At 49.9% G+C, this 11838-nt stretch overlaps 2 protein-coding genes and 1 long non-coding RNA gene across 11 annotated transcripts in view; 2 read left to right on the top strand and 1 right to left on the bottom strand.

Moving 5' to 3' along the window:
- Positions 1-24: 24 nt before the first annotated feature.
- On the bottom strand, positions 25-1715 carry LOC124237207 (uncharacterized). Its single transcript, XR_006887960.1, has 3 exons — positions 1581-1715; positions 661-710; positions 25-392 (listed from the first exon to the last, which is right to left on the bottom strand). It is a non-coding gene; the product is annotated as an uncharacterized LOC124237207 (long non-coding RNA).
- Positions 1716-1883: 168 nt separating this feature from the next.
- Positions 1884-6145, top strand: SUOX (sulfite oxidase). 7 transcript variants are annotated; one of them, XM_046656583.1, is made up of 6 exons: positions 1903-2006; positions 2303-2380; positions 2796-2842; positions 3466-3525; positions 3788-3965; positions 4201-6145. In XM_046656583.1, exons 4-6 carry the CDS (start codon positions 3476-3478, stop codon positions 5614-5616), a joined length of 1644 nt encoding a protein of 547 aa, XP_046512539.1. In that variant the 5' UTR covers positions 1903-2006; positions 2303-2380; positions 2796-2842; positions 3466-3475; the 3' UTR covers positions 5617-6145. The 7 variants fall into 7 exon arrangements, with proteins under 7 accessions (XP_046512530.1, XP_046512539.1, XP_046512549.1 ...); XM_046656593.1 differs by lacking the exon at positions 2796-2842 and adding an exon at positions 2653-2718; XM_046656604.1 differs by lacking the exon at positions 2796-2842 and having other exon boundaries at positions 2303-2375.
- Positions 6146-6710: 565 nt separating this feature from the next.
- The window catches only part of IKZF4 (IKAROS family zinc finger 4), a 32211-nt gene continuing 27083 nt past the window's right edge, over positions 6711-11838 (top strand). For 2 of the 3 annotated variants that reach the window (XM_046647352.1, XM_046647342.1), the window contains exon 1: positions 6711-7009. The gene's annotated coding sequence lies outside the window, so the exon portion shown is untranslated. Of the gene's footprint in view, positions 7010-10569; positions 10670-11838 lie in introns of all 3 variants that reach the window. The other variant, XM_046647362.1, reaches the window with a different exon arrangement.

Below are 11838 nucleotides of genomic sequence, written 5' to 3'. Positions count from 1 at the left end.
TGATACAAGAAGTTTGGAAGAAAGGACACTCAATAATGTTTTATTGAATCAGAAACATACTCTCCCCTGCATCTTGGTACCTCCTTATTCCTTTTAATCTTTTCTTGAATAGTGAGATAACCCAATTTGGAGAATAGCCCTTTATTGCTGTTTAATCACTCCTGTTCCCAGGCCACTAGAGCTCATCATGTCTGACCCTAGCTAATTTTTTTAGGCCCTCTGAACAGAATGTATATATAGGGAGGAGTCTGTGGCCTTGTGGAAAGACAATTGATGAGATTGGAGGGAGAGGTGGTATTTGTGAATCTTTCTAAGTATTATGCAAAAACTCATGTGCATATCTCTAGGGAGAGGGTCCATTGAATTATTAGTATCTCAGAGGAATCCATGACCTAAAAAAGGTTAAAAAACAATACTTCATTAGCATTTTTGATCATGTGGCTTCCACCCCAAGAGGAAAATTTCTCCTCGATCTGCTCTTATTTCCCACTGTACTTGAAGCCCTTTAGTCCCTCACAGTCTAAGTGGTGGGTGGGGGAGAATGATACCGAGAAAAAATTAGGTATGGTAGCAGGAGTTGTTTTAAATTCCAAAGAATCTGAAGGACAGGAAAGAGGACTGGTGCCAGACAGACTGGCATTCTAGTCTCTGCCAACTTACCAGCTGTGGCCTTGATCAAGTTACTTAGCTGCTCTCTGCCTCAGTTTCTTCTGTAAAGTGAAGAAAAGTTACGATTTGAAAGTCAATTATGTAAAGTATGTGCATGCATACAAGAAGGTGACACTGTTATTAGTGAGAAGTCTTATCCGTGGCTTCAGACAGTCCCTAACTGAGTTCTGTGTATCTTTGGGCTGAGCCTGTTTTTTAAGACTGGTAAGACAGGTCGGGCAACAGGTCTCTCCAATGATTTAATTGTACAAATTGAGTTGGAAATCTATTTCCAGAAACTTTAGAGCCAAAATAACCTTTTCACTGTCAATTCCCCTTTCTGTATATCTCTTAGTACTCCCCTCAAGCCTCCTTGATTCCTGGTAAAAGCTCAAGTTCAGGTTAGGAGAGCAGAAAGGGAGGGGAAATGATCTTCCAAAATTAAAGATGATCTTCAGTTGTATTTTGAATAAGGTGTAGCTCAACTTTATGATCTCTAGAGGGCAGTGTGGATGCGTTTGCCACAGGTTTACAGCCAGCCAATGCCAAGTTTTCAGCCCCGAACCAAATGATAAAAGGGTTATAGCAAACTATTTCTGTTGTGCCCTTTACTCTGAGATTATGAGCGATTATAATCCTCCTACTTTTGGGTGTTAAATGTCATTGCTCTTGTTAAATGACGATTTTTTAAAAGTGAATTTAAGCAAAATAAAAAAGATGGCTGTTCGGTGTTGTTGTTTCCATAATTTGGGGAGAAATTCGACTAGTCCAAGGAATCTCTAAGTCTGAACTACTACTTAGGCTTCATTTCTGCTCTCATTCCTAAATATAAGGGAGTTGAGCGCTTGACCTTGTTTTTTTCTAAAAGATAAACAGAGCTGTTTGTAGTTGCAACACAGATGTTTGTCAAAAACGGTAGAGGCGGAGCTCACCCCTGGGAGAGCGGGCTGGATCCTGAGGCTGCCGCCATTGTACGCACCTTGTGTCTCAGCTATAGGTGCGGGGCAAGGGCATCTCAAAGTTTCCCACCTCTCAGCCCAACCTTGAGTTCTTGTCACCTTCCACTTCCCGGTTCCGGACATCAGTGAGGGTCCCCTTCTTTATCCAGCGTGGGTGGAAACAAAAATTTAGCCTGTCCTAGCTCCGAGCCCTCGTGGCGCCCCGCCTGCCTCGGCCTTGAGGAGGCGGGGACAGCAGCTTGGAGGCGGCCCGCGGCCCTCCAATGGCTGGGGGACCAGTCGAGGGGCGAGAGTGGTCCTTTACTATGGCCCAACGTCACGGCGCTGGCCCCGCCCCTTAGCCAGCCGTCGCCAGGACGCTGGACGAGTAAGGCAGTCGCTGCGCGGACGCCGAACCGGGTAAGGGCTGGGTCGGGGAGAGGGAAGAGAAGGGTGGATAACCCGGGCAACAGCGGGGCTTTGGTGCTCCGAATCTCAAGGTTGACAAACTGCCAGTATCCGCGTCCACTCCCGCTGCCGGGAGGGTTCCTGGGTGGGGCGCGGGATGTGGCTACAAGACACTCGTCCCAGCTGCCGGGCAGTGGCATGGGACTGGGTGCTTGCGCCCAGTGCTGGACACATCCTCTTACCTAAAGTCCCCCTGGGGGGTGAAGGGGCATCACCTGCACAAAGGCATGGCATCTGTTTTGTTGCAGGAGGCTGCCTCCCAAACCTGGGACCTTGGGCTGACCGAGTTCTCTGCAAGTCAGCCCTACCTGCACCGCTCCTGTCAGGTTCAAGTGGGCTACTGGGATTGAGGGCAGGTGGAAGGGAGACTGAGGGTCCCATGGCCCAGGAGTAAAATGTAGACTCCTCTGCTCCTACTCCTATCTCCCTCGACTGTTTCTCTGCCTGCCCCGCACTTTAGCATCTTGTCCACAACTGGGACTCTTCCCACCCCTCCCCATTCGGGCCCTCCCCAGGGGCATCAAGGATATGCTCAGTGTTGGGAGAAAGACACTGTTGCAGGGTGGAGACCAGAAAAATGACCTTTTGCCTTCTCTAGCTCATCCTCTGGCACCCTGGCTATTAACTCCTCATTTGCTGAGCTCACTGGAAGGGCATAGACAAGGTATGGGTGGAGACCCCAGGTTAGAGTCCAGTCCCCAGCTCGGTTCAGTTGTTTTTTTCTTTTTTTTTTTTTTTTAGGGTGGATAGGGGGAGAGGCGGGGACTGAAAGGCCTTCAAAAACAATGGTATTACTTGTTTACTCACCACAGCAGCTCTGCTAGGTAGATCTCATTTCATAGATGAGGATGCAAGTTCAGAGAGGCTTGGTATCTTGCCCAGGGAACATGGCTGGTTAATGGCAGAGCCAGTTTCCCAAACCCAAAGCAGCCTGACTCCAGAATCTCAACCCATTAGGCTGCCACTACCTTTTTCACCTTTTGTCCCTCTTTAAGTCAGTCTGCCCCTCAGCTGTCCTCTGCTGACTTCAGAAATAATAAACTGGCCAACTGGACAATAGACATTTGGCTTCTACCTTTTAGGCCCTTGACCCCGGACACTGTTCTCTGTAGTGGACAAAGTAGAGAGTGGAGCATGGGAGACAGGTGATTCCAGAAGACTCGTCCCCCACTCCATTCCCTTCCATCCTGTCAACACAGTCTGTCTCTGAGTGCTCCAGGTTTTCTCTAAGAAATCATTTGGATCCCTATTCCCATCCTTTGGCCTCATTACCACAGAAAAAGTCTCCCCATTTGCCCAGCGAGCTCCTTGCTGACCTCTGTGTCTTCCTCCCACCCATTCCCTCAAGCTGTCCCTAATATCATCCCCTCCCAGGAGTCTTTATCTTGATTCCTAAATCTTCCTCCTACAGTTCTGCCACAATGCTGCTGCTGCACAGAGCTGTGGTCTCAGCATTCCGACACGCCTGCAGGTAAGCCATCCCATCCTAGGGTTTATCTCCTAGCTCACATCTCCCACTCCCAGTCTCTATGATGTCTTATCTTATGTGCCAGTTGAGATAGTGGCCTGGAAGGAAAGCGAAAGCCAGATCCCACCTGTCTCACCCTTTTCTTGAGAAACTAAGTTCCAACTGAAGGAACCAATGGCCAACCAGGAGAGGTATACCTCAGGCCTTCAATGGCCCTTTCATATGATCAGGAGAGGTGTGCTAAGAAGACCTCACTCTCTTCCAGATTCAAGTCCACCTCCTCAAAGCTCTGCATTCAGGCCTGCTCTACGAATGATTCATTTCAGCCCCAGTGCCCCAGCCTTACCTTTTCTGGTAATAACTCCAGCACCAGGGAATGGAGAGTCATGGGGACCCTGCTAGGCCTTGGTGCAGTATTGGCCTATCATGACCACCGGTGCAAGGTAAGTTGGGAAAGGACTTCACTGTCAGAACAAGGTGGCCCTAGTGAGCTCCCCTAGTGGCAACCCGGGCTGTTGCCACAGAGCCCACAGTGACACTGTCTTCATGCACAGTAGAGATGGAATCTGCTGCCTCCATTTCCCAGTGGCCGTGACTTTGTGGGTTGGGTCAGGGTGAGCTAGAGTGATTTCTTCTTAATTTCTGTTCCCTTTTGCCTCATCCCTGCCCTGCCTGCAGGCTGCTCAGGAGTTACCACGCATATACACAAGGGAGGAAGTAAGATCCCACAGCAGCCCTGAGACTAGGATCTGGGTGACTCTGGGCTCTGAGGTCTTTGATGTCACAGAATTTGTGGACCTACACCCAGGGGGGCCATCCAAGCTGATGCTGGCAGCTGGGGGTCCCCTAGAGCCCTTCTGGGCCCTCTACGCTGTTCACAACCAGTCCCATGTGCGTGAGATACTGGCTCAGTACAAGATCGGGGAGCTGAGCCCTGAAGACAAGGCGCCCTCCACCTTGAAGACCTCTGACCCTTATGCTGATGATCCTATACGTCACCCAGCCCTGAAGGTCAATAGCCAGCGCCCCTTTAATGCAGAGCCCCCCCCTGAGCTGCTGACGGAAAACTATATCACACCCAACCCTATCTTCTTCACCCGGAACCATCTGCCTGTACCTAACCTGGACCCAGACACCTATCGCCTCCATGTAGAAGGGCCACCTGGAGGTCAGTCACTGTCCCTATCCCTGGATGACTTGTACCAGTTCCCCAAGCATGAGATCACAGTCACCCTGCAGTGTGCTGGCAACCGGCGCTCTGAGATGACTCAGGTCAAAGAAGTAAGAGGTCTGGAGTGGAGTATTGGGGCCATTAGCACTGCACGCTGGGCTGGGGCACGGCTCTGTGATGTGTTAGCCCAGGCTGGTCACCAACTCTGTGAAACTGAGGCCCATGTCTGCTTTGAGGGACTGGACTCAGATCCCACAGGGACTGCCTACGGAGCATCCATCCCTCTGGCTCGGGCCATGGACCCTGAAGCTGAAGTCTTGTTGGCATATGAGATGAATGGGCAGCCTCTGCCTCGTGACCATGGCTTCCCTGTGCGTGTGGTGGTTCCTGGTGTGGTGGGTGCCCGCCATGTCAAATGGCTGGGCAAAGTGAGTGTGGCATCAGAGGAAAGTTACAGCCACTGGCAGCGGCGGGATTACAAAGGCTTCTCTCCATCTGTGGACTGGGACACTGTAGATTTTGACTCAGCTCCATCTATTCAAGAACTTCCTGTCCAGTCAGCCATCACAGAGCCCAAGGATGGGGCGACGGTAGAGTCAGGGGAGGTGACTATCAAGGGCTATGCATGGAGTGGTGGTGGAAGGGCTGTGATCAGGGTGGATGTGTCTCTGGATGGGGGCCTAACGTGGCAGGTGGCTAAGCTGGATGGAGAGGAACAGTGCCCCCGAAAGGCCTGGGCCTGGCGGCTATGGGAGCTGCAAGCTCCTGTGCCAGCTGGGCAAAAGGAATTGAACATTGTTTGTAAGGCTATAGATGACAGCTACAATGTGCAGCCAGACACCGTGGCTCCAATCTGGAACCTGCGAGGCGTGCTCAGCAATGCCTGGCACCGTATCCATGTACATGTGCGTGCCAACCCATGAGAAGATGAGATGGAACCATCTACTCCCCAGAACCACCTTCTCAACCCGTTTCCACTTCTGTCCTTTGGCCTTATTACCACAGAAAAACCTTTCCCTCCATCTCTCCACTTCTTGGATCACAACCCTGTATTATGCCTTCCTAAGCCACACACAGGTACACACACTGCACATTTCCACCCAGGCACCCGCCCTCCTCTGACACTATGTTACAAACCCCTCCAGGCCAGCCACTCACCCTGTGCCAGGAAGTGAGAGCTGCTGAAGCAAGGGGCTACAAGTGGGAAAAGTGATTCCGGAGACAGCACTATTTTCCAACTCCACTGCATTCTAATGCCTGTCACCACCGAGGCCTTCTTTTGCTTTTCTTCTTCGATTCTTCAGAGAAGGTGTGTGGATATATGTAAGAAAATTGTGTATGCAACTTTCAACTGCCTCTCTGGGTTACCAGGGTTTGTGAGGGGCACAGTCCTCTCCCTTTACAGTTCCACTTTTCTAAATACACTAATAAAGTATTTGTTTAAGTCTACAATTCTGAAAAAAGACAAAAAAGATGATTTTTGGGACCTCTTGAGGCTGGGGAGTGAGAATGTTGCAGGAGGGAGGTGCAGTGGTACTGGGACGAGTAATGAGAGAATCCAAAACAAAAGGTCCGGGGAGGAGAGAAAGGAAGCAGATGCAAGGAAGTCAAGAAGTGGGGCTTCCTTCTCTGAGGTCAGCATCTGCAACGCTGCTGAGGTGAGTGACCTCAGGCTACCCCTCAAGGCATAAAAAAAATTGGCATCTTAAAGCCCCTCCCCCCACAACTCCTACATCCTTGGCAGGAAAGGCAAAGAATGCTAAGAGGTTAAACAATATTGTTTTTGGAGGGGCAGGGGGAAAACTTGGCCCTAGGGACAGATGTGCCAGGGAACGTGTGCCTAGTTTGCAAATTAGATGCAGATGAACGGGCAGTCATTCATTGAGTTACCTTCGGCAAGCGACCGCGCCTTTCGGACTTGAAGCTTTCGGTGCTCGGCTACTCTCCCCTAGCGCTTTTCCCTTCTTTCCCCAGCAGTCTCCCGGCTTTGCGGGCGCTCGGTGTTCGGCCGCGGCGCCTGTCGCCTGGTAGTAGGACCGGAAGTTGTTCGGGGGAGGGGGGACGGCTGTAATGGGGGGGTTGTGGGGGGGGGGGCCGGTCCCTCCTCAGGTGAAGCCGCTGATGAAGATGGAGCCGCCGCCGCTGAACGCCCGGGCCCCGGCTTCGGCCCGGTTGCCGCCGCCTGAGTGACTCCACTCCCCCCGCACTGGGCCGCCCGGGCCAGAGTGGGGGACCCCCGCCGCCCCGCCCCCCTCTCCCCAATACCGTCCCCTCTCCCTCACCCCCCCAGCCTGCGCGCGCGCGGAGCTGCCTCAGGTGAGTGAGGGGCGGGGCTTGAGCGAAGCGCGGGGGCGGGGCCTCGGTCGCCAGGGGCGGGGCCTGAGGGGCTTGGGCGTGAAGCGAGGGGAGACGTGTGCGGGGGGGGGCACGCGGGAAGAGGGTCGCCGGGTGGGCTGCGGCCCGAGGGGAGGAAGCTGGCCCGAGGGAGCTTGGCGCAAGGCCCCAGGATTGAGGGGGAGGCAGCAGGGACGTAGGGGTCCTAAAAAGGCGGGAGATGGGTCAAGGCAGAGGACTGAGGACAAGGCAGGGGCTGGCGTGCGCGAAGCTCCCCTACGGAGTACGGCTGGGTTAGGACAGAGGGACAGCAAGGAGAAAGGAGAAGCAGAGGGTACCTGGGCAAAAAAGCGAGGGACCCGGGGGTTTGGTCGAGGAGGTTGGAGAGAAAGACGTGGGCCTAGGTGGGAAGATCTGAGAGGCAATGAGCAGAGTGGGAGAAACATGTGGTAGAGAAGAAACTTAGGGTGGAGTGAAAAGTGCTATCTGGGGTACTGTGTAGGGTTAGAAGTCTAGGGAATCTGAGAAGCAAGGCTGGGAAGGAACAGATTCACTGCACATGAACCCTAAGAAGGAAAGGTAGCAGAGGAAGCCGTGGGGCAGACATTCGGAGGGAGCGAGGCTTGGGAAGTAGATCTGAACTACAACAGCCCTCCATGTACCTCCTCCTACAGCCCCATCCCCAGTATTTTCCTCCCCCTTGTCTGCTAGACTTGTAGATTCTCACTTTTTAAATTTTGGGGCTTTTGTGTAATTGTTTTTTTAATTACGACTGGTCCTGTCTGGTGACAGTGGAATGTTTAATGGAACATGGACCTTTAGAACTGAGATGTTTAGGAAATGATGTACCCCATTTTCCCCTTCCAAGGTCCAGAATTTACTAACTCTCCTTCCAGGAAGATCTGATGCATTACCAACCACATGTGTCAAGCTTTGCGTACCTTCTTTTGCCTCAATCTGTTCTCTCATAAGCAAAGCTGCCTACTGTTGTGACTCTTATGGACTCCCACTTACATGTTTGATAGCTCCAGCTGTGCCCTAATCTTCCTGGCCTGAGCCCTCAAAGCATCAGTGGTGAGCTTGATGTGTTCCTGACTCACACACGTGTCAGCTTCAGGCCTCCCATCATCATGGCCAAGCAGAAGACAGCTGAAGCCTGGCTGTCTCCCCTTACTGTTACTTGTTCGCTTTGCTTGGGTGAAGGTACATGTTCATATCCTTGAGAAGCATTAAAAACAGGTGTTTGACTACTAGAATATTTCCACTTAAGATAACTCGGATTCTGAGGACAAGATCACATAAAAGGCCAAATCAGACAATCTTTGAAAGTGTAGCATCTTGTTTGGTAGAGGTATGTAAAATACCTCGCCAGGAATCCCTCGTCTCCTCGTGGGTCTGCCATTAAGACAGTGAATCTTGCTTTGTGGTTTGCAGGGGACTTCAGCCTTCTGCACTAGCAGCCTGAAGCCAGAGAATCCAGACAGCTCCCTGGGTCATGAGAACAGTCAGAAGAGTGTCTCCTGAGATAAAAATAAAGTCTTAAAAGAAGAAAATAGCCTTACCATTGGGAAGCAGGAGAGGTCTCACTGGAGTTTCTGGGGTGGGCCCGAGGGTGGTTGCAGCTGCTCTCAATTTGGCAGCTTGAGAATTATATATTGCCCTAGTCAATAGATGCTGATGTCTCAAGCACAAAACCTAATGTCTTTGTTGCCCACTGAGTGCAGTTAGTTAGATCACTTGTAGCTTCTGGACAATCCCCTTCCTCTCTTGTAGGTTAAGGGTAAAGCATGTTTCAGGACTTGGTTCAGAAATAAGTCCTGACTTTTTTCCCAGTGAAACGCAACTGAAAGTTTCTTCTTTATTTCCTCTTAGTTTAAATCTGTAGCTGGTACCTCCCAGCATGAGAGGAACATTATCCCATCTTTTACCCTACCCGCCCCCAGCAGCCATAAGGAATTATTTTATCCTAAACTAGCCATCACTCTTCCCTCAACACATACACAAAATAGCCAAGGAAAAATTAAGTTATTGCTGGGCAGATATTTCTAGCCTCATTTCACTCTGTAGTAACAAATAAGAGCGTGGGACCCTGCAGGTGTAGAAAATGCCACAGGCAGGGAGACTCCCTTTCTTTGTTGGTCTCTTGACCCTGCTGCGGAATGCTCTGAATTCCAAGCTATTTGATTTGCCGCCTCTTCTCAGAAGAGTTGTGGACGCCCTATTGGAAACAGAGACACATTCAAGGTTTATCTGATGAAAGCATCTAAGGAAGGGTAGTAGTGATATGAACAGCCTGGTACCCCCCTTGGAGTAGCATCAACCTTGTAGACTCTGCTGGAATACATATGTTGGCATAATCCTTGAGCCAAGGAGCCTTGTTTCTAAAAGAAATTTAGTGAGTATCTAAATTGGCTTTTTCCACAGGCCCATAATCTCTGAAAAGAGGCATGGGAGGGAGAGAATTATTTCTTTTTGCATCCATAAACCTGTGTTCTAGTTCAAGGATTTAAGTCACTAAGATGCAAACCAGAAAGCTGTTCATTTCTTCACTGAAGAAAGAAGGCAAATGGGGTGGCCCCAAACCTTCCAACTATAGCAAGATTTAACTTTGTGCTATAGTGGAAAGAACCCCAGACTGGTAACCTGGGTTCTGTTTGTCCTACTGTTGCTAACGAGGTGGGTGACTGTGGGCTTAGTATCATCTTCTGTTAAAAACTAAGAGGTGGAAGGGGCCAGCCCAGTGGTCCAGTGGTTCAGTTTGTGGCTCCGCTTCGGCGGCCCCGGGTTCCCAGGTTCGGATCCTGGGTTCAGGGACAATCTTCTTCAAGCAAAGAGAGCAAGATTGGCAACAGATGTTAACTCAGGGACAATCTTCCCCACCAAAAAAAGAAAAAGAGAGAGAGATGGGAAATCATCTCTCAAGTACATTCTAACTTTAAGATTCCCCCGGGCCTAGGCACACCTGCCCCAGGTCCTCCACATGAAGAGAGGCCTGCTAAACTGGAATGTCAGAGCAAGATTCCTTGTTCCCAGAGGAGCCTAAAAACGTCTTTCTGGCCGTAAACAACAGTGAGCTCTTTTGATCAGCATGCAGTGGGGTTCTGACCAGGACTGCCACCAAAGGCAATTGTTCCTGTCTCTTCCACCTTTTTGCCACCTACCCTAGTCAGGATAGTTAATTGAGACTTCCATGTAATTTCAAGCTTCATTTAATAGAGCTAGCCCTGTTTGGGCATTGTTAGCTTCAAAACTGATTATTATAAAATACAAATTGAACTCCCTTGCTCTACTTTCCCCACCCCTGCCCAAACATACAGCTGAACAGCAGTGACTTCGTGGGGCCTTTCTATAAACACAGCACTTTATACTCAAGGGTATACCCAAAAACCCAGAAAGTATCATCTCATGCACCTCACACCTAGTGATTTAACCTGTTTAGTTTGGCCCTTTCCTTAGTTCCTTAAGTCCTGAAGTGAGACATGGGAAGGGTAGGATTGTTTCTCCTCCCACCCATAAACCTTAGCGTTCTCTCTCTTCCGCAGTCTACATGAGGAAGACAGGGAAGCACAAAGAACAAGAGAAAAGATGCATCCATCTGAGATCTAAGAGGAGACAATGAGGAGATATTTTCCCACTGCCCAGGTGTTGTTTTTTCAGCTCTTACCCCTTTTTATTTTAGATACTTGCTATTCCTAGGATGACCTGGGAATTCGTCCCTTCTGCACTGTTCCCCAAGCACTTGGATAACGAAGCTGAGGTATCTTCATCTGTGTTATATGTAGACAGGTCACCATCTACACCTGGTGTAAAAATGAGTCAGATCTTTCTGCTATAAAGACAGACACATGAGCTGAGAAAAGGTTGGTGGGCTTCCTGCAGAGAGCACTAGGTTGACCCTAAAGATCATTTCAGAGCTGCAAACTGCTTGATCTCAAGGTCTGTTTCCGGGAAAGGGTCATGAAGCCAGGTTGCAGACAATGCTCAATTGCACCTCTTCCCTCAACTCTTCACCTTCCCCCTCCCCAATTACACAAAGCCCTGAGAGCACACAGAGCAGGCTATGTGATGCCAACATGTTTTCCTCAGATTTCATTCAGTTCAGGAAGGCACAGACAGGAGAGGATGATGCTGCAGCTTTAGTCCATATGTAGTACCTGAACTGCTCACTCCCAGGCAGGTAGGAACTTCTGTCTTATTAATAATCACTGGTCTCCTCCTCAGATCCCAAGGCCAAAGAGAGACCAGAGAAAAAAAATCCACTTCTCTTCTGTTGCAGTTCAGGAATAATAACCAAAAGGACAGCATGGATCCTTGCCACTCTCTCCACCTCCACTCTCTCTCCCAACAGTATCCTCCTCACTCTCTTTCCATCCACTAGGCCATATGGAGTATGTTTTAAATTCCAATTTTGGAGTGTCACTGGATCAAACAGGATTCCTTGGAGGATCTGAAGAGCTTGAATTACTTGTGATGTCCATCTTAACTCAGGCTTTCAGAGCTACTACACAGAGAAAACTTGACTTTCTGACATTTTTGTCACTGATAGTTAGAGCTGTGGGAGTGTTCTTATGGAGATGGGGAGAAGGAGGTGGTAGCTGATACCTGACCTGCCCTTGGAAGTCAGACCTTGGATTGGTCCTCGCCTGCTGCTTATCAGGAAGTGGGGTGGGAAATCTTCTGTCTAAAAGGGATGCCCATTCCTGCCCATTCCTTTTCAAATGTAATATTGTGTTGATGGGAGGAAGCCAAGGCCGGGGAGGGCTCTTCTTAGGATGCCAAGTGGATCCAAAAGAACAAGGAAGAAAAAATCT

The sequence above is a fragment of the Equus quagga genome, chromosome 1 (genome assembly GCF_021613505.1).
Source record: "Equus quagga isolate Etosha38 chromosome 1, UCLA_HA_Equagga_1.0, whole genome shotgun sequence".
Classification (NCBI taxonomy): domain Eukaryota; kingdom Metazoa; phylum Chordata; class Mammalia; order Perissodactyla; family Equidae; genus Equus; species Equus quagga.
Note: the sequence above shows the minus strand (reverse complement) of the source record. Positions and strands in the feature narration are given on the sequence as shown.

Bases quoted from the DNA above. Each gene is read 5' to 3' on its own strand.
- SUOX (XM_046656555.1), top strand. The intron at 3,526-3,787 runs GTAAGCCATCCC...ACTCTCTTCCAG, and splicing joins GCATTCCGACACGCCTGCAG to ATTCAAGTCCACCTCCTCAA. The intron at 3,966-4,200 runs GTAAGTTGGGAA...CCCTGCCTGCAG, and splicing joins ATCATGACCACCGGTGCAAG to GCTGCTCAGGAGTTACCACG.